At 37.7% G+C, this 26,730-nt stretch overlaps 6 protein-coding genes across 6 annotated transcripts; 3 read left to right on the top strand and 3 right to left on the bottom strand.

The window, feature by feature from the left end:
* Positions 1-143: 143 nt before the first annotated feature.
* CBG07241 lies at positions 144-701 on the bottom strand (the record flags this gene model as incomplete). Its single annotated transcript, XM_002645581.1, has 4 exons — positions 144-210; positions 257-354; positions 452-560; positions 613-701. The coding sequence occupies 4 exons, from the start codon at positions 699-701 to the stop codon at positions 144-146; spliced, it is 363 nt and encodes a 120-aa protein (XP_002645627.1).
* A 3,648-nt stretch (positions 702-4,349) lies between these two features.
* CBG28117 lies at positions 4,350-4,912 on the top strand (the record flags this gene model as incomplete). Its single annotated transcript, XM_045240681.1, has 3 exons — positions 4,350-4,474; positions 4,531-4,778; positions 4,824-4,912. 3 exons carry the CDS (start codon positions 4,350-4,352, stop codon positions 4,910-4,912), a joined length of 462 nt encoding a protein of 153 aa, XP_045098703.1.
* Positions 4,913-8,188: 3,276 nt separating this feature from the next.
* On the top strand, positions 8,189-9,410 carry CBG07238 (the record flags this gene model as incomplete). The annotated part of the gene is made up of 4 exons (XM_002645580.1): positions 8,189-8,313; positions 8,694-8,781; positions 8,826-8,985; positions 9,028-9,410. The coding sequence occupies 4 exons, from the start codon at positions 8,189-8,191 to the stop codon at positions 9,408-9,410; spliced, it is 756 nt and encodes a 251-aa protein (XP_002645626.1).
* Positions 9,411-11,785: 2,375 nt separating this feature from the next.
* CBG28118 lies at positions 11,786-13,095 on the bottom strand (the record flags this gene model as incomplete). Its single annotated transcript, XM_045240682.1, has 3 exons — positions 11,786-11,996; positions 12,155-12,961; positions 13,013-13,095. 3 exons carry the CDS (start codon positions 13,093-13,095, stop codon positions 11,786-11,788), a joined length of 1,101 nt encoding a protein of 366 aa, XP_045098704.1.
* A 2,805-nt stretch (positions 13,096-15,900) lies between these two features.
* CBG07235 lies at positions 15,901-16,747 on the bottom strand (the record flags this gene model as incomplete). Its single annotated transcript, XM_002645579.2, has 2 exons — positions 15,901-16,185; positions 16,235-16,747. The coding sequence occupies 2 exons, from the start codon at positions 16,745-16,747 to the stop codon at positions 15,901-15,903; spliced, it is 798 nt and encodes a 265-aa protein (XP_002645625.2).
* Positions 16,748-24,079: 7,332 nt separating this feature from the next.
* Positions 24,080-26,311, top strand: CBG28119 (the record flags this gene model as incomplete). Its single annotated transcript, XM_045240683.1, has 5 exons — positions 24,080-24,203; positions 24,989-25,064; positions 25,213-25,249; positions 25,821-25,923; positions 26,202-26,311. The coding sequence occupies 5 exons, from the start codon at positions 24,080-24,082 to the stop codon at positions 26,309-26,311; spliced, it is 450 nt and encodes a 149-aa protein (XP_045098705.1).
* Positions 26,312-26,730: the final 419 nt, after the last annotated feature.

The following is a 26,730-nucleotide window of genomic DNA, read 5'->3' on the forward strand; positions in this document are numbered from 1 at the left end:
AGCAGCTATTAAAATTAGAAATGAATTACGTGAATCATTTAATACAAAATTTATCGAACTCTGAGAAAGTAGCGCAATGAAAAGAAAACAGTTAAATGATCACGGAATATCAAGTTTCCACAAAAACTTATAGAAGTCGTAATTCAGAAGAATTCGTCCACGACTACTCCCTCGTCGGTGAGGTCAACATCCCAGCGTAACTGCACATTCCTGTAAAAAATTAGATTATTTCAAAATCGGATAGAAATTTATTCACCGGGAAAAAATGCTCTCGGAGCTGGTCTCCTGTGTCACTTGTTTGAGATCTCCTTGAGTACAGTTATGAGTGACAGTGATATAGATCTCGTAAAAATTCTGAAGAAATAATACATTTTTCACTGTTTTAACAAAAAATTATTTTTCATAGATCACAAACTTCCAAAAAAACTCAAAAATACAAAAAACAACTAACATCAAAAGGACCATCGCTGTACTGAAGTCCTTCAATGAGGTAGTCAAAAGAATATTTGTCAGTGATGCATTTGATGCCTTCTTTCCCAATGAGATCGTCAGTGTTGATGCTAGAATAATTTTTTAGAATAGATGAATTACCTTTTCAAATCAAAAACTCACAGAATGCTCATATCTTCTTCCCACATCGAGACAAAGAAACACCATGTAACTTCATATTCGCAGAAGAGCGAACCTTTTGCATTAAACATGGTATACGGAGTAACATTGAAAACAAGGCCGAGAAAATAAAAAAACTTCATTTTTATAACATTATTTTTAGATATTCAAGGTTTTTGACAATTTTTGGAAGGGAAATAGGCGGAGTCTCCTTCATTCTGGAGTGATTAATGACGTTTAGAATGAGAGAAAGCCACCGGAAATTGAAAAAATAGCCAAATCCTAACCTAAAGCATTTTTTAATATAATGCATTCTAAAAGACTGAGAGATGTTGTTTTGTCTCATTAATATCCAAAATATGATATGTGCACCGTTTTGCCGGAGAAGAATTTTTTCAACCCAAGTTTCCAGTGATTATTTCTCTTGTCTTTGGGAAAAAAACATTTTCGAGTTGAGAACAAATTAATTAACCGAAATTCTGCCAAACAGAAAGTTTTCGAAGAACGTGGTGTCGTCAAATTAGTTTAGTTCTGAAATTTGACTAGTGACTCTCACAACGAACAAGCACTCGCTGCTAATGAATACCGTGAGTGTTATTGATATATATCGAGATAGGAATTCAACCAAAATTTTAAAAAATCTGGCGATGGTCACTCGAATGGTGCAAAAAGAACAACCGAATCTCATCCAAATACTGACCCACCCGCACACCAGATTAATGAGATTCTTTTGCCCTAAACGAACATTTTTTAAATCCTGATTTTTCAAAATAATGGGCATTGAGGGAGAACGTGATGTTTGTGTAGACTGTTGCTTCAAACTCGGGCTAACACGTTCCGCAGCATTCCACGACGTTTTCCATTGAAATGATGACCGAAATAGTTCAAATGTTTGCATGCTATAAATTGGAAAATCATAATCTTCCCTCGTCTGAAAGGTTTTAGTCAGTTTGTCTCTTATCGTGGTTTCCAACGTTGTAGCAGTTCGATGAGCAATCGTTTTCGCTACATTCTATCATATTAAAAAAAAACTCTTGAAGACTTTTCTAAAATCTGTATGAAAATCGAAATCCTGTGAAATTTTCCAACATAAAATTACGATAAACTTTTTTTTCCAAATTCTGGTCATGATTAAGCCGGGTTTTGTTTTCCTTCAGCTCATTTTCTTTATTATTACTTGCGAGAATCTATAGAGATCACTTTGCGCTCACAAGTGCGCTCTATCGCGCGGGTCTCGTCGCGAAAACTGGCCATGGGGTAGATTTACGAGACAAATCTATATTATTTTTCTACGATAAAACTCGATTTTCAGCAGAAAAAAAAACATAGTTCTGTTGATTTCTTCGATAAGATGTCAATTAACAAATTTCTGGTCATCCCTGCGGCTACCATCGATGACGTCACAGCTGTACAACTCGGGAAAAAGTAAGTATTTGTTTTCTTCTTTTGTTTCAATCTAGAAAATGTTTATATGGCACGTTAACTATGGAGTGAATGAGAGATAAACAGAATGAGTATTCTCCTCGGTCATATCTGCATGATTTCAAAAGTTGCTGAGTCTGAAATTCGTTTGTTCCGTATAATTTGCAGGACACTGTCGACCACATACCAACTACGCGATCAACAGAAGCAGTCGACATAGAGAGGGATGCTCCAAGCACGGAAATGCTACTAAGGAATAGATGGTGATGTTCCCGTATAAGAACGAGTTGTGAATAAATTATCGACAAATGCAGCTGTATTTTGATCTACCCAACAGAAAATATGATGATGGATAGCTGATTTTTCAACGAATGCTTCAATAATTGGACATGCTAGACAGCCGCTACCAACCGACTCAAATGGAAGCACAGATCTTGGACGAGATGGTAGAGTGGGAATTCAAGAAAAGAGTGGACAGTCAAGAAAATTACGTTCTGATTGAAATCCGAGAACATGTTTTGCTAAGAAATAGCCAACTGAAATAGCCAAATAGCCAACAAATTGACGCTTATCAAGTTATCTATGCTGACAAATGAGCACTGCCCAAAAACTCGGAAGCAGAAGTAATGGAAAAAGAAAAAGAAAGAAAACCAAGAGGATCTTTTCTCCCTACAAAGGCTTCGGGAACTCGGTTTATGGAGGAGAAGCTGGATGTCGACTTCTGGGATTCCAATTGCAACATGTGTGACAGATTCACATTGTCCATTATATAAGTGAGTGGTTTTTGTGATTCGAAAGAGTATTGTTCTGTTTTCATAGATTCTGTCAGCTGATGTTTATGGCAATTTAATTTGGATGGATCACTTCCTACCTATGCTCTGGGAGAAGCCATTGATCCAGATGAAGAGATGGGCCTAGCTGATGCTAATGTGATTGATCTAGGCTAACATTAATGCTCACATGCGGTCGATTTAAGTTCATTTGAAGGCCACGAGCCACAACGAAACCTGTGTTGAACAAAGCACCTCAAGAACTACTTGAAAAGGATTTTCCGTGTGAAAATCGGATAAGATATCTGCAGATGTGTTTGTCGATGATCTGATAAATGTCACCGCAATTTTGTTAATTTTTTCATGTGTCCATGGAAAGTTTATACAATATTGTAGAAAATTGGAATAGGAGGCATAAAGAAAACTGATGGCAGTGCACACATTGCTACATTATGCACGTTCTACTGAAGCTGCTTTGACAGATCGGTTGAAGGAAAACAATTCGGCGTTGTTCGATTTCGGGTGATCCGATTAAATAAGACGTGAGTTACTAACAAAAAGAGTTTAGAAAAATAAAATAACAACTATTTTCAGACATTCGCACACGGATACTAATGGTCGGAGAAAGATGCCATTCAAACTCATTGTTCTATTTCTTCCTAGCGATAACAGGAGTTGAGCAGTGTAGCAAATGGATAGCAGATTTCGGATGATCTAGTACAAAACTCAAGCTAACCGGATAAAATCTAAACGGCTTTTTTTGCTCTCCAGCAATCGATGTTGGACGGTTAGTTCTGATGTGAAGATCTAATGATACTCTCCGCAATAAATGTTTTTCAGATTTCAATGATGGTCGTAAGGAAAAGTGAAGCATAATACTCATCAAAATCATACAATGCCAGTATAAACAGACAATATTGCTATGCAATGATCTCCACACTGGCTGCCTTCCTAGGCTTTCTTCAACAGGATAGCTGTTCCAAAACAAAAAAGAAGGTTCGCGATGAGATTAATTGGTTTTTAATGAAATAAATTGCTATGGCTACGTGTGAATCATCAATAAATATGTTCTTATAACTTTTTACGAGATCTTCTTGTTTGCCATGTTGAGTCAGATGCATTGATGAAGATACGGAAGTTTTTCCAACTACACCATTCCTTTCCAATGACATGCCATGAACTTTTATAATCTCTCCACAGGCCCGCCCGAATTACCTCCCCCCCCCTTAATGTCATTTTGGTTTGATACTATCTGTCTACTACATTCAAATCGAGAAGTCAAAAAACAGCGTCCTAATTTTGAACCTGTTATCTCTAGTAATCCAATCGAAAGATAATGGCTAAGAGGAGAGTAAAATGGCAACATTCAAGTGGCAACGTTGCGATTGGCCTTGGTTTGCTTTTGGAACCGATTCGTTAAAAGGGTTAAACCATATTTTGATTTATTAGACGACGTTACTCGTCTCAGATTAGTTTTCTGTTGAAGCAAACATCTTTTTGTTAATTTTTGCATTTTTCAAATAATTTTTTTGTCCATTCGTCATCGTTATGGCTAACATACTCAAGAAATACAACTGCTTTGATTGTCTGCAAAACATAAACGAAGCTGAACATACTCTTGAGGAACTCGAGGCTCATATTGCGGGAATTCACCTAGGATTTTATCCATATAAGTTAGTCTTTGGAATATTTGTGAAAAATAATTTCGTAAATATTGTCATTATTCCAGATGCATCGATTGTCTGAAGATGTTCCCGACAAAAAACTTGCTGACTAGACATGTTCCACAAAGTCATCATAAAAATTCATTTCCGGTCTACTACGAGTGTACAGAAGAATTTCGCAAAATGGAGAATGAGTTGGCTGCAAAAATTCGAAAATGCATCTCCTTGAAAGACGAACCAGCCATGTATCATCCTACAGTAATGCTTCATTCTCCGCACATTGATAAGCCAGAACCGTTTGGAAAACTGCGACGTGGGAAATAAAAACATTTTGAAAAAAGAAAAAGGTTAATTTCAGGGATGTTGATGAAAGATTACACTTCGGATGGAAAACAACAAGAGCATCTTCAATGCAAACTTTGCGATGAAATTGGCATTCCACTGTAAACCGGCATTCCACTGTATTCCTGCATGATTTGTCCCATGACTTGGACCAGTTTCACCCCGCCAACGAAACCGAACGTATGTACCAAGCTCTTCCGGATACAATTTGTTTTCATATGATTGTTGATAACAGCAAAAACCACAAATTGACAATGGAGTTTCTGGTCCTTCAATGTTTCTAATTTTTTCGAAATTTCGAAGTTATGTTATTTTCTATTGTTGCGTTGTTTTTTTGATAAGTTCTTTTTAGTTCTTTCAATGAACATGTCTAACAATTGCAAAACGGTTTTTGGCAAGGACGAAGATAAGAATCTCTTCTCAATGGGTTTCTATAGCGGTCTGCCTTTCATTGATCTTTCATTGAAGTTGAAAAGGAACTGCCGGGGAGTAAGAACGTGAATACTTTCAATAGTGATCTTTTTCTGAAAAAAAAGTCAATTTTCAGTGTTGGAATTTACCTAGTACATGTCCAAAAGGTATGAAAATTTCAGGGAAATTTTAGAAGGATTTTAGACAACTGGAAAGTGCTGTGCACTAATTAATACACTCAAACCATATGTTTGTATAAAGTTATAGTTGGAAGCTATCTATTAGGTTGGCAGGAAAGTAACTGTTCATTTTTTATTAGTAAATAACACAAACACAAGAATAATCCCGAATTAGCAATATGCACCGTCGTGATCCACAAAATGTTGACAATGTTCAGGTAACTTGTGGGTACCATCCCTCCAGAAGCCAGCTAGTGGCAAGTCAAAGTATCCCTCCAGTCCATTTTTTCAGGCATCAATTGTGTTAAAGTCCTTAAGCTCCAAATGACGTCGTATACTTTTGAATAACTAATGGTCTGATAGAGCTGAATCAAGTCTTTAACGGGCGTAAAGGAGAACCGTCCAGCCAAAGCGGCTCAGGTACGGCGTGACTTTCAGTGAACATGAGGTTTCTTCATTTTTTACCTGCAGTCAAGTCAGACCTGAGCAGTGGGACCGTTCTCCCTCACCTACTTATATTCCCAACTGAGCTCTATCAGATTATTGGATATTCGGAGAGATACAACCTCATCTAGAGAACACGAAAATTTGCACCAATTATGTGAAAAACAGGAAAAAAAAAATGAATACTTTGATTCGTGGCCAGCTGGCTTCTGGAGGGATGGTACCCACAAGTTACCTGAACATTGCCAACATGTCGTGGACCACGACGGTGCATACTGCTAATCTTGGATTAATCCTGCTTTTGTATTATTCACAAATAAAACAAGGGACAGTTACTTTCCTGCCAACCTAATATGTAGCTAGTACCTTTAGAATTCGGCTAATGACTTTTTGGTACTATAGTATAAACACCAAAAGACTTTAATTTTGGAGCCGCTGTATCTCGGTCCCTGTGAAAAATATAAAAAAGTGGTCAACGAATGAAACATTGTTTATATCATAATAAACATTTCTATAATGTACCATTTTTTTCATATTTGCTACAGGAAGTTAGATATATGGGATCGAAGTTAATGGTTTAGAGAGCATTCTATCAGCGTAGTTACGTTATGTATGGTCGAACAGAACAAATTGGTTCAGCAGTTTAGAAGAAAAATTCACGCATTGTCCAAGTTAAAACTGTTTACCTATCGATTTTAGTTTTGGATACACTTTCTGTAAAATTGCTCATAATTAAGATATCATCGTTTTTTTTAGCTACCTGAAAATATCAAGAACGCGTCAAACGCACCAAGAAGGTTTCATGATTATTCCTTCATTCCGCCAAAACAGTTTATCAAAAAACAAGGTCACATAAGAGACTATCTTTATCATCTTTTTATCTTATCTCCCCACTTCTTCCTTGCAGACAAGCTAGTGAAGGAGAAAAGGTATTTGGAAGATCTACAAAAATCAGACGGAAAGAATGAAAGAAAGTGTCAGAATGACCTTTTTGTATGAAATGCATCAACGATATTCGATTCATTTTGTTTCCTTTCGTTTTTATTTCTATCCTAAATTATGCAACGTCTAAGTCTTTAAATTCTTTGGTATAAGAGTGATAGCACTCTAGAGTAAAACTTAGAAAATACCATCAACACTACCCCCCCCCCCCAATACCCCGAAACCGTCAACTATAACGTCTTATATAACATTTTCTGTGAAATATATCAAAATTTGGTCAACTGAGAAAATGTTCATCATAAAATCAGAAACATTTTATCAGTTAACAACTTTTGGATATCTTGTACAAGAATCGAGATATATTGGCTCAAAAGTTGAAGTTGGCATTCTATTATTGATGGATTTCGGAACCCAATTTCCCCGATCCTTTTTTCTTTGAATAATTCAAACACTTCTGAAAAGACATCATGGCAACGTTCTCCATAGCACATTTGCATCTGGCTTGAAAGAAAGCGTCGACGGCTCAAAAGCTCGCGCCGCCGTATTCCATTTAGGATGAATTTTCCATTCCTCTCAACCACGCAACGCAACGGCGCTTTGTTGCTGCATTCAGTAGACGCATTTGATTTTTTTTCTGAGAAAAATTTGAAAAATTGAATTCTTTTTGTAGTTTCAGATTTTTAGTTTTTAGTTCACCCTAAATTTCGAAAAAATCTTTACTGAATAATATATTTAAAAAAATCACATGACTTTTCGGAAACTTAGAAAATTCAAAAATTCTAAATTGTTATATTTTTATGATTTTTCGATTTCAGTGAGACGCTTGAATCCTATTTTCGAACATTTTCAGTCTAAAATAGAATTCCGAAGAAAATTGTGCTAACGTAACATCTGTGATAAAAAAAGCTTTCAAACCGTCAACTTTGTGCAAATTCACCTCGGTTTCTTTCAAAGATGTGTGAATGTTGTCAACTGATAAACTGTGAATCATAATATTACCAACGGTTTATCAGTTGACATATTGTCTATATCTTTAACAAAAAGTGAGATAAATCAGCTCAAAGTTGGTAGTGTGGAAATAATATCCTTCAAAATCTACTATCATCCACTTTAACTTGTTAGTCTACCTATCTGCAATTTTTGATTTTTGTTGTTTCAAACTGTCATCTGACTGTTCCGCCAACTACTTCTCTCTGCTTTCCTACGGTAGAAAAAAATTCCAAAAAAACGTGCTGGATGCGCGCCACTCGCTCCTCCTTCTTTAAACGCCGTCTCTTCTCGTCACTCCCGCCAGTTTTCCGAACTATTTTTCTTTTTTCACTTCTTCTTTCTGTTCTGAACTTTTGTTTCCGTTTTCTTTTTCACTATCGTGCAATTGATCGTTCACAGCTATTTTTCAAGAGTTATGGACAACAGAATCATCAGTCAACGGATTCAATGTGTTGAGTGTCCTCCATCTGGAGTTGAGTACAGTGTCGAGGAGCTTGAAGCTCACATCGCCAGCGAGCATTTATTCATGAACCCATATCAGTAAGTAGCACAATTAGAATTATGAAATTCGGTTTTTTTAAAATACCGTTATTCTCTGAAGAAGCCAGCCTTTAACATTCACTCTTACTTTAGCTCAATTATCTTGGTTTATTCAGAAGATATCAAAAAGTTATAAATTGATAAAATGTTGTGCGAATTGTCATCATAATTTTACTAGTTGACATATTTTAATGTCTCTCATAGAAACCGAGATAATCAAGCTCAAAATGCATGTATAGGGTTAGCGTTTTTGAAAGCAAATATGTTAAACTGTGAAGAGATTGGGTGGGCTCATATTGTAGTGAATACGGACAATGTAGTATAACATAAAGAGACTACTAGGAATATTTGATTACTGTAACAGGGAAATAATTTCTCAGGTGTGACAAATGTATACACGCCAAGTTTCCAACAGAATTCGCACTTGTGACCCATAACGAAGAGAAGCATCAAATTCAAGATTTCATGGTGAGTTCAACCATCTGTAAAATTTTAAAATCTTCGATATTCAGGTCACCTACCGATATAATCCAGAGCTGAACTCGAAAAAAATAGAGCTGTCGAAAATGGTCGACAGATGCATCGACATGCAGACCTACCAAGCCCCGTTGCAAAATATGGATTTCGGTTTTGGAATATTTCCTCAATCGTATTCGACTGCTCCGATTCAAGGTAATTTTAAAACGCTTTCATGTCAAAACAGTTTTTGTTTAGCCAGCATTACATATAATACCCAGAAGCCTGATGTTTCTACCACTGGACCAGAAAGAGTGGTTCGCAAGAAAGATCTAACTAAAATCACTTGTGAGCAATGCCAGGAGGCAATCACCAAGAACCGAACCAATATGATGTACCACGCCAACACTCGCCACGGGAAATACATTCTGTTCTTGTGCAAAGCTTGCAATAGGACCTACACCACAATTGCCAAGAAAGATCCAATGAAGCACATTCAGTCCAAGCATCCAAATCCGGATGGCAGTACAAATTACAATTTACTTGTGGATAATAGGGATTTATACCGAAGTCAGTTAAGGAGTGTTATGGAGAGCTGCTTCCCAGATTGCAAGAAAAAATCTTCGTTGGCTAACCTGTAAACTGATAGGGCCCTTTTATTTTCTTTTTGAAATCCCTGTGTCACCATGTCTTCTAATTGCCATCCATCTTGTTAAAGCAACTGTATTTCCTCAGATAGAAACCAACCCAAATCTTTAACTTTGGGATCAATCATCTCGATTAGTGTGAAAGATATGAGCAATATGTCAACCAACAAAAAGTTGTTTATCATAATATCATAAATATTTCACCAGTTGACAAGTATTTGAATCTTTCACAGTAATTGAGACAATTAAGCTCAAAGTGACAGTTTGGTGAGCTTCGTTCAGAGAAAATAGATAAGTCACTTTCTCACACTCCAATAGATTTTTATCATTTTCTAAAGTAAATGCTTGTTTCATTACTTGACATTATGTATTTTTGTGCTTGTTTGTAGAATTTTTTTTTTCAATACTTGTGTTCTGAACTCACATCGAAATTTCAAACATTAAAAAAATTTCCCGTTTAAGTTTATTTGAAAAAAAACACCTAGATAGGTAATTATCAAGCTAACTAACAGAATTGAAAACACGTTTTTCAAGACTACAACTTTTTTGCCAGACTGTTCCCGCATGATCAGATCGAGATATACTCAAAGATAACTGAAAAAATTGCCAGAAAAACATATGAAAAATCGATTCTCAAAAAATCATCTTTTCACTTGGTTGAAATTGAGTAATATTTCATACCAACAATAGGTGAGTGCAATAAAATTGGAAACGGTAGTGACAGTTTTTCGTCTATGTCTCATTTATTTTATATCCGATTGACAAAAAGCGAGAGACAAAATCATTTTTCATGGGTTCAGATTATTGGGTAGTAATTGAGAATTCTAGACGTTTCGATTTATAGAAAAAATGTTTTGAAAAAATTTTCTAGAAAATTGTTTCTTTCAAATTTTCAAAATTTTCCACATTATTTGATAATTTAAAGCAAGAAATTATGAGAAAATGTCTGAAATGTGAAATTTCCTAGAACTGTAAGCATAACACAACAAATTTCATATTCTAAATGTCTTAGAACTTGAGAAAGCCGTCTTTGAAAAATTCTGCTTAGCACGGAGTACACTTGTTTTAGTACTAAAACTGATATACCGTAAAACCTGTATTAGAAGGGCCCTTTTAATAGAAGGACCTTTCTAATAGAAGGGCCCTCCTCGACAAACTTGGAAAAATAGAAGAGCCGACCCTTCTAATACAGGTTTTACGGAAAACCTGGGTTCACAAGGTTCCTTTCTTAGCTTTCAAAAAAAAAATCTGAATTTCACATGGTTCTCGAAAAATGTAAACTTTTCTATCAACTTTCAAATTCAAAACTCCAAAACGTGGACAAATCACAACGTTATCCTATCGGGGCCGAGGCACACCACGTATTGGGCCGAAGCGTCATCATTCTCACCGAGGCGGGTCGAACTGGCGAGTACGAGGACCGAAGTACCGCACACAACCACTCCACCACACAGCTGCTTGGGGGAACATTAGATTTGGGGTGTACACATAGCACGTCGACGTTTTCGAGGAATAGAAGAGGAGAAGAAGAGGAGAAGAAGACAAGAAAGGAAGCGAGATCGGCACGGAACGAATTGATCGGGGAAGAGAAGACGTACGCGACGAGTACTACGTGCGCACACACATTCGGTACGGACGTCTGGTGTCCGTGAAGAGGTGGAACTCTTATCGCAACGACGTCGTTTGTGTGGCGGTAGAAGAAAAGAAAGACATTGTGCGCGGCCAGCACGTGTACTAAAAGAATAGAAGAGAGAGGAAGAGTCGATGAACTAATGAGAACACAAGAGAAAGGCGTGATGTGACGGAAGACGAAAAAATGAAGAACATTTTGCGTTTTTTTTGGGAGGAAAATCATCTTATATTTCAGAAGTGATGACAAGATTCAGAATATGATGATGAATTGAAAAGAGCTAGAAGAATTACCAAAGTAACTAGCCAACTATCGTAAATTCTCTGATAGAAGCTCCATCTATACGTGCATTTTGAGCTCAATTATCTTGGTTCTTTTTGAAGATATTAACAATTTGACCACTGTTGAATTGTTTATCATGTTATAACCAATGTTCCATTAGTTGACCACTTCTGAATATCTTTTCGAGAAACTGAGATAATTTAGTTCAAACTGCAGAAACGGCTTCTATTAGAGAATTGGCGTCTATTAGAGGATAGGATATCCGAGCCTGAATAACTTATTTTTCTGGTGCAAACCTGTGAAAATAGATTTTCTGGAAGCTACTGAAGCAAATTATTAAAAAAAATTATTTTATTTCATTAGAAAAAAAATTTAAAAGCGTATGGTTTCAATTTGAAATGAGAAGGAGAAGAAGAAGCTGACATGGTTTTTTGAAAAAATCACAGAATAATTGAATTCATTTTTTCGGGAAATATCCTCCATGGGTAGACTTCAGTTTGTAATATGTCGCTGGTGAGAGGAACATCAAGTGCTTCTTGTGCCAAACAGTCATTTCGAGTTTTCGATCGACAATTGAGTGCAGTGTAGCTATACGGCCATCACTGAGACGTCGCACGTCTTGACAATCATCAGTAAAATCACAGAGCCTTCTGGTCATATCGCACTTTCTGGAATTAGTATATACTTTCATAAAAACAAACATAAGTCAAAGTAAATTAATTCCGAATATCTGCATCAAAGACGCGTGAATTTATTTGGGAAAACCGTTTTCTTCAAAACCGACGATGAAGATAACTTTTAGGAAAAAAGATGATTCAAAACTCACGTGAAAATCGACGGTTCCATTTTTAAATCCTTGTAGACGGCTGCAGCATCTAATCCTAGTGAGGACGTGTCGAGAACCAGCCTCTCAAGATTTGGGCTTCCTCCATTTACCCAGTTGGTGATAATCTCGTTAAAATCGATGTGAGCCGTCGATCGACCAACTGATCGAGCTTTGACAAGCTGTGGACCCATCAAACAGATCGTTGTAACCCAGCTCATGTCTTCCAAAGTCAACGTTTTCGCTTGAATCGGCTTGTAGTACTGGAAAGCATTCATTCGAATTTTCAAGTCGCGGTAGTCGGCTTTCAACTCTTCCATAAGAAAAATCAAGGCTTCTGGTGACATAGTAGTTGACCGGCGGTCGGATCGTTTCACCAGAATCGTTGAGAAACCCTTTCGATGACTCCAAATGAAGAGATCTGGTAGAATGGTAGCGTTGTTGAGGCCGCATTGAAAGTGGAACTCTTCTGGTTTCAAAATTTTTAGCAAGTGTTTTGTAACCTGCTCGGCGCGCACCAATTTATCCTCCAACTTGTTGTGATCAACGTTGAAGGTCCAAAGGATGTGATCCTCTTTGTTTGCGTTTGGAATTCTTGGGCCTTTGGTCGAGTAGACGTATACTCCGTCAACCTTCTTGACTCCTGTAGTTTCACCCATTTTTACGAACCGTATCTGCACAATACAACTGCCAAGATCCAAATCAATGCCAACAAGGGTTTCGCCAACCAACCAAGTGAGTGATTTGATTACGATCTTGAATTTCTCGACTTCACAAAAAAATTTGTCGGAGCGCATAGTCGCATCAATTCTGAAATTTACTATGCGTTCTGTAAGGAAATGATCCGAAATAAAAACTCACACATTTTCCATGTCCCAGTGCTTTACAAGTTGGTCAATGACGACATTAGGAAGTTTGAGCACTGGAAAAAAAGGTTTCGGCATGGTGTACCCTGAAATCAACAGATATATTATGCAAAGAAGTTTAATTTACTAAAAAAAGAAAAACTAATAAAACAGATAAGGGTGGTTACAAGGGAGACGGAATATAAAAAGAGTGGTGGAAAGAAGAGAGGAGGTGTGTTGCCCCGAAAATCGATAAATTGCTATCCCCGTCGCCCCGTTTTGGAGAGAGAAGCCGTGGCGAGTATAGCAGCAGATTAAACGCGCTAATGAAAAAAAGCTCATGTGATATAATTTCTAGTAAAAGAGCAGGAATTCAATTGAAAAGTTGAAAACAATTGTTTTGTTTAGCACATTCTTTTGAGGATCACCCTCAGAAAACTTATTGAATGAAATGTTGGTGGTATTATGATAAACAATTTGTTAGTAAACAACTTTTCGATATCTTTCACAGGAATTGAGATAATTGAGCTCAACGTTCAAGTGTCGGGTGAAAATCTATTAGAGCAACTACATACAGTATGCAGGGTTAGGGTTGCTAACAAATGAGCAATTTTTCTCTGGTGTATCCTGAAGGCGCACCAACTAGGTTAACAGGTTTGTTTTATATTATTTCCATCATATCTTTTATTAATATTTTGGCGATTGTTCTAGTTTTTGAAGAACTATTAACATACGACAGTTTTACCAAGAACGTGTGTGACATTTTCATCATATGCGTGTTAATTTATATGTTTCTTCCTTTTTCCTCAATTCAAACCATCACCTAATGTCGTTTTCCATCATTCTTATAATAAATAAACGGAGTGGTGTCTCTTTTCTTCTTTCTTTCCCATTCCATTTTTCCCCAGAAGGGAAGTTTCCGGCAGGAAAAATTCGCTAGACTAAATTTGCTTTACCGTAAAACTTTTAATAGTGTCAGGTCTAAAGCAACAAACATCAGAGACTTTCATTATTTCTGAAAAAGTGAGGAACGAAGCGACGACCACGCGTCGTAAGCACACCAGCCAGATGTTTCTGGCGCGGCAAACCGGCTGGTAGTTTTCAAATTTTCCAATACAGTCCAATAATTTTGACCATAACTCGAGAACGAAAAAAGATATCAAAAACTGTAAACGCCATTCGTCTTAAAGTTTTCCAGAAAATGTTCCCAATCAGGAAAAAAGTAATAATTTCATCATAATTCTGAAAAATATCTTTAGGAAACATGTTTCTAGGGATTTTCCAGATCATTCAAGTAGTTTTTAGTACCTATTGAGGTTTTTTCTGAAAATCCTGTGTTGGCTCACCAATAATCTAGAAACTAGGTCAAATGGGATGTGTATGAAATGCACAAACACTGAACAAAATAAAAAACAAAATTTTACATCTTTTCTACTACTTGAACGTTTTATAAAATGTTCAAAAACTCGAAAAATGAACGATTTTCGAAAGGTGTCTTATCATTTTTGGACGATTGAAATCGACACATTTTCAAGTTGACCTACTTTCACCGCTCGGGCCGAACCAATAACATTCGTTCCAGAGTATTTTCCAATTTAAAAACAACGTTTACAGTTTTTTTATATATTTTTTCCTTCTCGAGTTATGGTCAAAAACATGGGGTGTCTTATCATTATTGGGCGCACTGTATCATTATGGTCCGACTAGACAATGCGCCAAAAAGACGAACCTGCATGCCTTATGTAAACAAACATCAAACGTAACAAAAACAGATGGCGTTCATAGGTGTGATGGGTCTGCCTGTTGCAATATGGGGATTAGCAGGTTTTTGCACAAAAACCATGTGGGGCAATTGGCTCGTATTGAGTGTCTGGAGAGAGATAGTAGAGTCGGCATGTAAACTTTTGATCTATGCAGCAGAAGGGTTATACCTATTTCGATCGATAGAGCATTGTGCAAAAAATGTGTGGTAGGCACACAAAAAAAAACGTTGTTTTTGAGTATTCCCTCAATACGTTTATGAAGAAAAAGTCAAGATTTTTAACGAGAAGAGCTAGAGAAAAGTTGCGAAACTTCATGAAAACTAAAAAAAAAGAAACGGAATTTTATCCAAAAACTTATAATCATTCTCATAATAAATAAATGGAGTGGTGCCTCTTTTCTCTTTTTCTTTGTATGTTATTCCATCTCAGCTGGATGTAAGTTTCCCACAGGAAAAGGCCGCCAGACCAAAATTGGTCTACCATGAATCTTTTGGGATTGGGATGTTTGAAAGAAAGTGATAGAATATCTAACTATTAGAGGTTCCAGGAGCAAAACGACGATCTCGTTATGATATCAATCCTAAGTTCGTTTTCTGATAATAAGAATTCCTTATATTTGATAGATAAAAAAAATCAACTAGTTCTTTCATCTGGGGGCGATTCGTCCGCTTACCGCCCGGGTGTCTCATCTTCTGTCTCCCCCCGTTGGCCCTTCCGAAATCCTCTGCGCAGGCGGCGGGAGGTCCGTTTTCCCACCCTTGCGAATGAAAGTCAACCACGAACTTGACAGCAGCATTCATCTGTATATAGCTTGAAACCGATTTTCAAAAGTTGTCAACATTTTCTTGAAGGACGCAACAATGATATTTTGCCATTTAGGGTTCAAATCAGTCTGTAGCATCACAACACTTTCAGATTTTGGTCCAGAAGTTGAACTTCCCAAATCAAGGAGTTCATATGTCCCACAGTCCTTCAGACTATTTTTGGGGGAGGAAGTTTATCATAGCCACATGTTCTCTTATTAGAAAATTTTTTTTATTCGGAAAGTGGCACCATAAACTGTTATTTTTAATGATATTTATTTTAGGAACGAAACAAAAAGAACAATAAAACGAAATAGAAACCCGGCAAATTCGATAATTTATTTAAAAGTATTATTTTCAAGACCAAATTCTTGGCAAATCTGCTGCCATGGGAAGTCTCCAGTGACAATGAATGTTGGCTGGATGCTTTCGAGCTCATTCCATGCGTTAGGTTCTGACTCCGAAGGACTGGTGGAGCTCCTGTAGTAATCTGACGAAGTTGAGCCAAGCAACGGACTTTGTGACAGCGATCGAGGAGACAAGGGAGGCACATCACGAGCAGAATGGTTGATCCGGGTACGCTTTGCCGGCCGAGGATTTCCAGCAGCTGCGGCAGCAGTGGCCTGAAACAAAAATTATGATTAATTGTTACTGTTTCGGAAGCTGAGTTACCTGTCTTTTTGCAGCATTCTGACGTTTCACGGCTTCTCGTTCTTCTTTTTGAGTGGCGCCCCATTTAGCTCTGTAGATTTTTTTCTTCTCAGCACTCTTCTCGAGATATGGAGCTTTTTCGGCTGCAGACAAATTTTTCCATGTGGCGCCCAAAATCTTGGTTACCTCCCCTCCGGGGAGGTTTCCGTGCTTGTCGGTGAATTCTCTCCGTTTCTCTTTACAGAAAAGAAAATAAGCGCACCACGGCATGTCATATTTCCTCATCTTTTTCAAGTTCTCTTCAAACACGTTCTTCTCGTTTGCGGTCAAATCTCTCCACATAGCTGTCAATTTCAGCTCAACATCATCCATCTCCAAATCCGGATGTTCTCCTCTGACCGTCCCGCGCATCGTATCTGCCCAAAGTGAAAATGCCGTTAGAGGCACTGATGCTGGAGCATTTGCAGTCTCGATTCCCTGTTCACCGTTCTCTTGGTCCGAAGACGTTGGGTAGTAATGCAGTGGTCCTGACATTGTTGATGCGATTTTTCTGAAAAAATATTTAAACAAGTATAAAAATAGTAGAACGAGAAGAAAGGAAGAAGGAGCAGAGCAAGAACTATGTGACGTGGATCTGTGATGAATCTTTGGTGGATCTGAGAAGGATCAGGCATCGAGCCAGAAAGAGGCGGAGTCTACACCTTATTGGGGCGGAGTCGCCATGCAACGGAGCATCAGAAGATGACAGTAACAGCAAAAGAAGGCGTTTATAGGTGTCAGGGGTCTGTGTGCTGCAATAGGGGGATTAGTAATTGACTAGGCCTCCTGCTCGAGAACTAGGTGGGGCATATGGCTCGTATAGAGTGACCTAGACAGAGAAAATGGGATGGGCATAAACACCTTTTGGATGGATTGGTACCAAAGGGCTATACAGTATAAAACAAAAAAAAGTTGTTCCGTTGATTTTTGGCATTTTCAGGATTCTAGAGCGCGACTGTCAAGTTTCCAAACAGTTTGAAATCTTCGGAGTGTAAAACAGACCTAGATTAAAAACTTTGCACTCGCAAAATTTTTTGAAAATTTCTAGTTTTCCAAATATTTGTCGATTTCTGAAAGACACATTTTTCACGTTTTCAAAACAAAAGCAGCCCAAAAATGGGTCTCAAAATGCCAAAAATCAACATATCTTGATCATTGAAGCAGTGTCTGAAGTGGAAACACACAAAAACTTTTGAGACTAGCACATCATTTTCAAGGAGATTACTAGGGGAACGTCAAGAGTTTTAACGAGAGTATTCATGAAATACAACAAAAAACGTTGGGAAATGTCATGAAAATTTAAAGGGATGGGAAGTTATTGAATGCTAAAATGCTCATAAGTCATTTAAAAAGTCCAATTTCCCAATCTGAAGTCTTTCCGTAAGACATAGGTTTACCTTCGGTAACTCCCAAGAATCGAAAAATGTGAAAGTTATAAAAATGGTATCACAGAAAATAAGAGTTTCCAAACATCACAATCTTTCATCACTTTTTCCGGAACCGTGATTATATGATCTATCTGCAAAGATGGGTCCTGTGATATTTCAAATCTACGATCGTCTTTCATTGCGGTGTTTAGATCACAGCGTGAACTTTTACTAACTTTTCAACTCACTTTTTTCATACTTTCTATAAGATTTTTATTGACACTTCAGGAACTAATGTAACCTTTTGAGTTCTATCAACACACGTGTTGTGGCGTGACTGTCCTGGAGAATGTCAAGCCACAGATCTACGTGACGATAACAGCTGCTTATAAAACCTTTTTGAACTCTGTATTAAATGGTTCTCTCTATGTAAATGAACTAGTAGTTTATCCCTTGTCTAATACACCGCAAGGATATAACAACACGAAAGCTAGGATCAGATTTGGAACCATCCCTGGAATTTTCAAGCCTGATCTAATTCTTACTGATTTCTCTTTTCTAAAGCGCCGGAGGCGCGGCAAACAGGTTGGTATTTTTTCAAACAGTTTATAAATTTTCTAATATCATTATGGTCCACTAGACAATGCGCCAAAAAAGACGACTCTGCATGCCTTATGCAAACCAACATCAAACGTAACAGTGACAGGTGGCGTTTATAGGTATGATGGGTCTTCGTAGTACAATATGGGGATTAGCGGGACTCATGCTCAAAAGCTATGAGGGCAATTGGCTCCCAGACAGAGGGTGACAAAACAGATAGTCGAATCAGCATGAAATCTTTTGATGTATTGCTGCAGAAAAGTTATACATATTTATTCTGATCGATAGAACAGTGTGCCTGAAATGTGTGGAATACATAAAAACAAAAAAAAACATTGGTTTTGAGTGGTGCCTCAATGAGATTATTAAGGAAACGTCAAGAGAATTAACGAGAACTTCTGGAAAAAAGTTGTGAAATGTTATTTAAAAAATGGAAGAAAGATAAACGGGATTGTATACAGAAACTACCATCAACATCACTATTTTACAGGCTGGTTTATATAAAGTTTTTGAGTCGAACCAAACACAGAATGTGTACTAGACCCACCGAAATAGGATTCAAGATACAACTGATCTCAAAAGTGATTTAATGAACTCGAGTGAGAGGGTAAATTATTTTTCATGCAATTTTTTTGTGGTCAACATCGTGAGAAACAACAAATGGAATGATGTGAGCAGTAAAATCAGTTTGGGGTTTGACACGTTTCTGAATTATAAAAATGAAAGCGACTTTATATCTGCTCCATTGTATCTGGAACAAACAGAAATAGGTAAGGTTGTAGCTGTGAATTAATACAAAATGATCTTTTCTTGCTATTTACGAACTGAATATTGATAAAATATACAAATGTGCATCACTATAGGAAACACTTGACGTGCCAGGTCAGAATTTCTATCAGAAAGTCGCTGACTCCCTGAGCTGACATTTTGAAACTAAATAATTTTCTGATTACCTAAAAATTATTTACACGGGAAGCCTCCCAACTGTTACCCGGGGATTAGTAATATCTCTTCTTGTTGAATTGTTTTCAATTTTCGAAAGTTTTCTTTTGCGTTTCTGAACATTATTTTGTTGCTTCTTTTTATTTTCACAGAATTCTTATAATTTTTCAAAACTTTTTTTTTGAACAGAAATGCATGTATAGGGGATACATGAATTTAACTTTTTTGGATTAAAATTGAAATAAGTCTTGTAACTCAAGAGCTCGACCTATATTTGAAGGCGTATACGTACGTTACTCGTCCTGAGAAACCTGATAGACATGGTCCCCCGGAGACGTTTTTTTTCAAAAATTGGCATTTTTTGAATTCGGTGGAACTCGAATATTTTATATTTTCTATTTTCTTGACTTTCGTTTTGAAGGTGGAGCATTTGTGCAGTAGACAATAATGCTTATCAACTTATCACCTTTAGAATAAAAAAAAAGTTTGAACGTCTACCATAAACATAAACAAAGTTAAGGTCGCTCAAACGGTCCCGACTCCAAACTCACGAAAAATCAAAAAATTTCTCACCATTTGAATAGACCTTCACGAGGGCCGCTATAGTTTTGGGATTTTTCTAGATAGTCTGTGTACTACTATTTACAATAGGTTTAATCCGAATCCCCGGGTGACAGTTGGGAGGCTTCCCGTGTTAGTTACATTGAAAGAAGGACAAAATACGTTGTTAAAGAAGATAGGGCATGTAAAAAAGACCTTTCTCAAAATTTCGTTCATATGCACCATCGCAGTTGCCGTTTTGCCACCAGCTCAGCTATGATGCTGCGCCTTTGACCTCAATTATCTCGCTTTCTATGAAAGATATCAAAAGGTGATCAACTAATCAAACATTGGTGATATTATCACAAATATTTTATGTATTAGTTTCCCACTTTCGAATATGTTTCATAGAAAATGAGATAAATGAGCTTTGAGAAACCTCAAAAACCTTCATTCCCTGGAGGGTTCTCTCAGAAAATCTGAATAAATTTCAATATCAAAATAGAAAAATTATATAAAGTGATTTCTAAAAATTTGTATTCCGATTAAAAATCCTGACTACTCAACGAACCCGAATTGACAGGAACTCCTATTTTGCAGAGTTGACTAAAAACTAAAAAGAGGAGCATTTACCGGAATATATTATTATTTCCATCTCGCTCTCTCTTTTTTTTCTATCATCCTCCTCAAGTCTTCCGCTTGTTTTTGAAATTCTGAAAAAGGAGCCTTCACTGGATCACGAAAAATAATTTTTCAGATTTCTTTTATAGTGACGGGAGTAAATTAGATGCTATTATTTTCAGATATGTGTAATTTTTGTGGCTAAAACCAGGTACTTTTTAATTTTCTTCTATATTCTAATATGAAAATAGTTTTTTAGTAGCAGATATCGAAAATCCCTTTCATGCTCTTTTTGTCAATTCCCAGCATTTGTTGTGGATTTTCATTTAAACATTATTGTCCACTCAATTCATATTAATTTCTGACAGACATAACCCTTTCATTCATAAAATGCGTTGCAGGTGCGCCAGTTCCTCCAGTTTCTCCTGTTGTCTATTTCTCCACATTTGTTTCACGCTCTCTTGTGTGAGCGCGCGCACACACATTCAAACAAGAGGAGGGTCTCGCAACGACTTGACAATAATAGAGAGGGAAATACGGTTAATCTAGTTGTCGATTTACGAGAAAAATAATTATTTTCGGGTTGAAACATTTTCTCATTTTTTTGTGAATAAAGTGGTAACCATTAATTCTTGTCTTATCTCCCTTCTCTCCATTTTATGTGTCCGCGCACATGTAGTCGTCTACAACGACACTCCGGAATAATGGTGGTGCGCATTGTTTAGCTGCGGCGAATTTGTCAGGCACGTCTTCTACTTTGAGCTTCATTTTCCTCAAAAGCTCTTGTTTCTTTTTAATTTAAATTTCAAAATATTGTAAGTCGCATGAGAGCCATTCTCAATTTTTTCCATTGCCGACTGAAGCTGTTGGATATGGATTTTCGGCCTAAGCGCTTCATATGTCTCAAATTTTCATTATTTTGTACAATATTATTGTTAACTTGTTTCAGGAAAGCGCTCAGGATTCATTGCGAGAAGGAATCAGCAAATGCCTTCATACCGGCGTCATGCTCTCGGATCTGCCGCCGCACCTGGCTACTTATGCCTTTAAACGTACTACTGGTATCTCAATACGACGGCTTTAAATGATTTTATGGGAGAAAAACAAAATTGTACCGTCATGGTGTGTCACAAACGTTCCGTGATGACAACGTCGCTGTTATAGGTGCAGAATTTTCCGCATTTTATGGACAAAATAACAAAATCTACGATCACATTGACTGTTGGAAACTGTCAAAATTCAGACCCTTCAACAAGAGCGTCGTTATATCGCTTGTTGGAGAAGAGACCATGTAACAAATCGGATTGAAGATTATCGATTTTTGGCGTCTTTTCGCGGAGGCCTTCTAGTGTATTTGTGAGTGCTCTTCAAACTTGCAATTCGAGGAATTTTCTTTCAGATAAACTACAGCTGCACAGCAAGGTACAAAATCGTTTGATCGTAGCTCGATGAAAATCCACAATACAGCCGATTCCTCTCCGCCCTAGATGCGCACAAGTTCCAACAACGGTTCACAACGTTATTCCATCGATATCGGAATTTTCGACAAGAAAACGTGCGATCAATCTACAATGAAGAGCACATGAATGGTGTATTTTCCAATCAGTAACTTTAACTTTATCTACTTGATGAACACAACGTCGTCAGTTGCAAATATCGTGGTGGCATTACATGTTGTCTTGCCATCCGTCATTTGTGGTTGACGATGTATCATGTACATCAGAAGAAGTTCTGAATGGTGAGTTTTTACCAATTTTCGCGATGTGACTTCGATGTTTCCTCCCTGTGGTGTAAGCCTATAAAGATGTAAGCCTTAAAAAATCCGAACAATTACATGTGCATCAATCAACGATGGGATGCCACAGAAGGTCGCTGGGCTCAACTTAAGGTTGTAGTTCACGATAAAACAGTTGCATGACGACAACAAGCAGAAAAGATGTAAAAGCGGGAAAATTACGCATCCAACGGCAAACTTGGAGTAAAAAAGTGCAACAGATTCACCACCGGATGAATGCTAAACTATCACTGACAAATGATCGGGATTTAGACGGCAATGGTGACGAATATCTCTTCACACAAGGAAAAATCTATCAGCTCAGTCAGTTTTAGTTTGCCATTTGTCGAAAAAAGCGAGTATGAAATAGAAATGAGCGTCGTTGATAATATTAATTTTGTTATATCGGAAAAAAAAACGATTGCAGTGCGCCGAGGTGAAGTTTTCTGGAGAAATCAGCTATTTTTGGCTGCCTCTCTTACTTTCAAAGGAGTAGATTTCTGCTGTCTTACTCCACAGCCAATGTCGGATATCGAGAAGTAAATGCTACTGTTCTTATATTTTTATTTTGCGGATGAACCACCTTATAACCAATAATTCTTCCTCTTTTGCTCCATTTTGTGTGTGCGCGCACATGTTGGCAACGACACTCCGGAATAACGGGGCACGCGCGTTGTTTAGCAGCGGCAGATTTGTCAGGCACGTTTTCTACTTTCAGATTTATCTTCGTCAAAAACTTCTGTTTCTTTCTATTTTTGATTTCAAGTAATTGGGAACCGCATGACATCCGTTCTCAATTTTTTGCATTGTCCGCTGGAGCTGTTGGATATGGATTTTTGGCCAAAAAGCGTTGTAAGTCTCAAATTTTCATTATTTTGTATAATATTATTGTTAACACGTTTCAGAAGCAAGCTCAGAATTTCCGGAAAGCTTCATTGAATGTTTGAGGACATATTCATCAAGAAAGTACACTCGATATGACCAAAATTGCAAGTTAAGGTGGCGATTCAGCAAGAGAAGAAATCAACTAATGCATTTATACCGGCGTCATGCTGCCGTATTCGTGGCCGTATCTGATTTCTGATGCACATGAGTAAATACTACTGATATCTGAATACAGTCGCTTTAAACGATTTCATGGAAGAAACACGAAATTGTGCCGCCACTGAGACTCACGAGCACTCCGTGATGATCGGTCAGTGCCATCGTCGTCGGTGGAAAAGTTCCGGTGGTTCTTGAAGACAAAAATATCGTTGAATCATCATTTTAACATCTACAATCACATCGACGTTTGGAAACTTGCAAAATTGAAAATGTTTAACAAAAGCGTCGTCCTCACTTGTTCGAGAACAGATCATACCGCAAATATTATTGGAGAGTATCGATTTTAGGCGTCTTTTCGCTTGGTCTTCTGGTGTATCTGTGAGTGCCTAACGAAATTGCAATCAGAGAAAAATATTTTCAGATAAACTACGGCTGCACAGCAAAAAAGGAAATACTTGGTTGTCGCTTGATGAAAACAATGTTTTCCGATGATATTCCGTCGACATAGGAACGTTTGTCGGAAGAGTGTGCTGTGGACAACATTTGAAGATTATTCTCAAGTTGTCTCTTCATCTGAAACGTCATCAGTTGCAAATATTGTGGTGGCATCACTAATTGTTTTGCAATCTGACTTTTATGGTTGACAGTGTAGATGATTGAAAAAAAAACCTTGAACGGTAAGTTTTTCTCAATTTTTAGGTTTTTGTTTTCGAAGTTCTTTTCGTCCAGTGTGTATGTGCCCATGTAGCCATAAACACTTTGAAGGCACTAGAAAATGACATTGTGAGCCTTGAAAAAAATACCAACGAACTTTATATTCAACTTCTGACAAGAAGCTTAAAGATGGATCTCCGTTAGAGATATCAAACAAAGAACATCGGTTGTAACACAAACTAATTATTGATGCAATCAATTTTCAGTTGGATTCGATAGAAGTCAATGAAACCGAATTCAACAATCATTTACAAGCGGCCATCATCCTTTGCGAAGCAGCTTGAAGACCAATTGGACGATGAGTGCGAGGACGACCATGTCGATCATCCTATACCGGACGTCCTCCACAGTCAGATCGATTGTTAACAAACGGAGAGGGCATGCTCTCACTCTGCATATCTTTTCATGACCACTGTCATTCATAAACTCTGAAAACGACAGTAGCTTTCGACGAAACAGCGTTAGAAACTGAGAGATAGGAGAGAACCCATTGTTGGCCGTACAATGGTAATAAAAGAAGGAAGAGTTTGTTATCAGTAAATGGATTTAAAAAATATGTATTACTTGAAAGGAATAGCCAAAAAACCTAGAAGAGGACTACGGTAGATCTCATTGAACGTTTGGAAAAATCTACGACGTACATGGCACTGTAGCTAACATGATGTTCATTGAAAATTTTAGAATTACGTCATACTGTCACTTTCAACAACCAAATTTGGTTAGGAACAAATCCCATCATTCTAAACCTTCTCTTGATTTTGAGCATGAACGATCTGAAAACTCATAATTCTTTTCTGATCCCTCCTTTTTTGTGTGTGTGTGTGTGTTTGTATGTGTGTGTGTGTAGTTGTTTTTACAGCAGATAATTGATCAGTCATGTCTGCTGATTTCAACTTTATCTTTGTCAGAGGCTCCTGTTTCTGTTTATTTTCATTCCAAAATTTGCAAACCGTACCCGTCCACTGTTTTTGTTTTGGGAACACAATGTGCGCACACTTTTCTCCACTGACGTCTTTTATGTGCGCACCTTGACGCAGTATGGAGGCGCGTAATATTGGTTTTGCTATTACCTATAAATTTACTCATTTTCAGCAAGAATTATTGTCAAAAATAGATATCAAACCGATAAATTAGTTCACCGCAAGCCGGGAACAAACAAAAAAGCTCCATCATCATCATCATCTGGAGGAAAAGTGATGAATAAAGCACGGTGAGTATTTCTTTTTCGATTTTTACGAAAAAATAGGTGTCTAATACAATTAGTCTGCATTTGAAAAGTGTCAAAGCACAAATAATTATTTTCAAAGCAAACATCAAATTAATTTGAAACTATTTATAATTGAAAAAAAGCTTTGCAGGCCTTCACGACTTGATCCACCGCTGGATAATGCAATCGTAAGATTCATTAGTTGGACGGACAAGTTTTGCTCATAAATCACGAGAACAATCGGACTATATCGGTGTATATTTATTTGTTTGGAACAAAAGGGAGAAATGACACCGCTGAAATGAGGAATTCACGTCAGGCTCCCCGACTAAAAGATGGAACTTGCAAAGGATCACGTCAGCCGCTTGGAGATGATCGGTCTGAACTACGTGACGATATGTGGTCCGGCTTGGGTCGAAATTTAACTTGACTGATGTTTGTTGGCGCGAGAGATTGAGACGAGAGGCATCGCAGTCAGCAGCAATCCGAAAGACTGTTAATGGTGGAAACTTAAGAATATCCCATAATGGCTGTGTCACATGATGAAGACAACTGGAGACGATAGAAGCTCACGATACCGATGCTGATTACCATGACGTCTCCATTCGAATCATTCAAAGCTGATTTTGCTTTGCTCAATCAAGCGATCACTGTACCACGAAGCCATATATTTTATGAAAGTGAGTTTGGCGAAGATAGCAACTCCGGGTGAGTAGCATTTTTGAAACGTTCTCGTTTTCCTATCCAAAAAATTTACAGGTGATGGCAAGGAACAATACGCTAATGGAAGGAGTAGGAGGAGGTAGAGATGGATATGCTGCCGGTGGAGGAGGAACAAGAGAAAGTCTTTGGCGATCTCGTGGTGAGTAGTTTGCACAAACCGGTTTCAGTTTTCTATCCGAAAAGTTTACAGCTAATGGCAGTTGGCTTGGCAAACTGAGAAGGTCGCATTCGAAGGATTTTTTCGTTTCTATAGACAATACGCTACTGGAAGTTGGGTTGATCTGAAGGAGGTTGAGGAGGGGTTGATGTGCTGCCGGTGGAGGAGGAGGGGACGTTGGTAAATGTTAATGTGCTGCTCAAGCTTCTGGATGTCTAGCTGAGACATCAGGATCACAAAACAGTTAATCACATGCCCAGCTGGACCGCCAGGACTAGCAGGGCTAGATGGAAATGCTAGACCGGGCTGGTTCCCTACAAACGACGGAAGAAGTGGAGCTGATCATGCAGTACCACCAGGAAACAAGTGACAACCAGAAGGACCAGGACAATCAGGAGGCTCAAGAACCGATGGAGGAGCAAATAAAGTGGAGCGAAGTAAGCAAAGCGACGTAAAAGAAAATGAACTGGATGTGGAGCGAATAATGAATTAAGCAAGGTGAGTATTTCTGTTTGGCATTTATGAAAGAAAATCAGCATCTACTTCAATATGTTTTCATTCGAAAAGTTTCATAGCTCAAAAAAATCATTTTCAATCAAACATCAACCTAAATGTAATTGACATAATTTACAAATGGTTAAATTGTTTGCAGATCCTCACGATTCGATCCCCCTTGACATGGCAAACTGAGAAGGGCGCATTCGAAGGACTTTTCCATGTTAAGAGAGTATGGTACTGAAGGTGGAGATAAATATTCTGGGAGAGGCGGAAGAGCTGATGGATACCAAA

This window comes from Caenorhabditis briggsae (assembly GCF_000004555.2).
Source record: "Caenorhabditis briggsae complete genome, chrX, whole genome shotgun sequence".
Classification (NCBI taxonomy): domain Eukaryota; kingdom Metazoa; phylum Nematoda; class Chromadorea; order Rhabditida; family Rhabditidae; genus Caenorhabditis; species Caenorhabditis briggsae.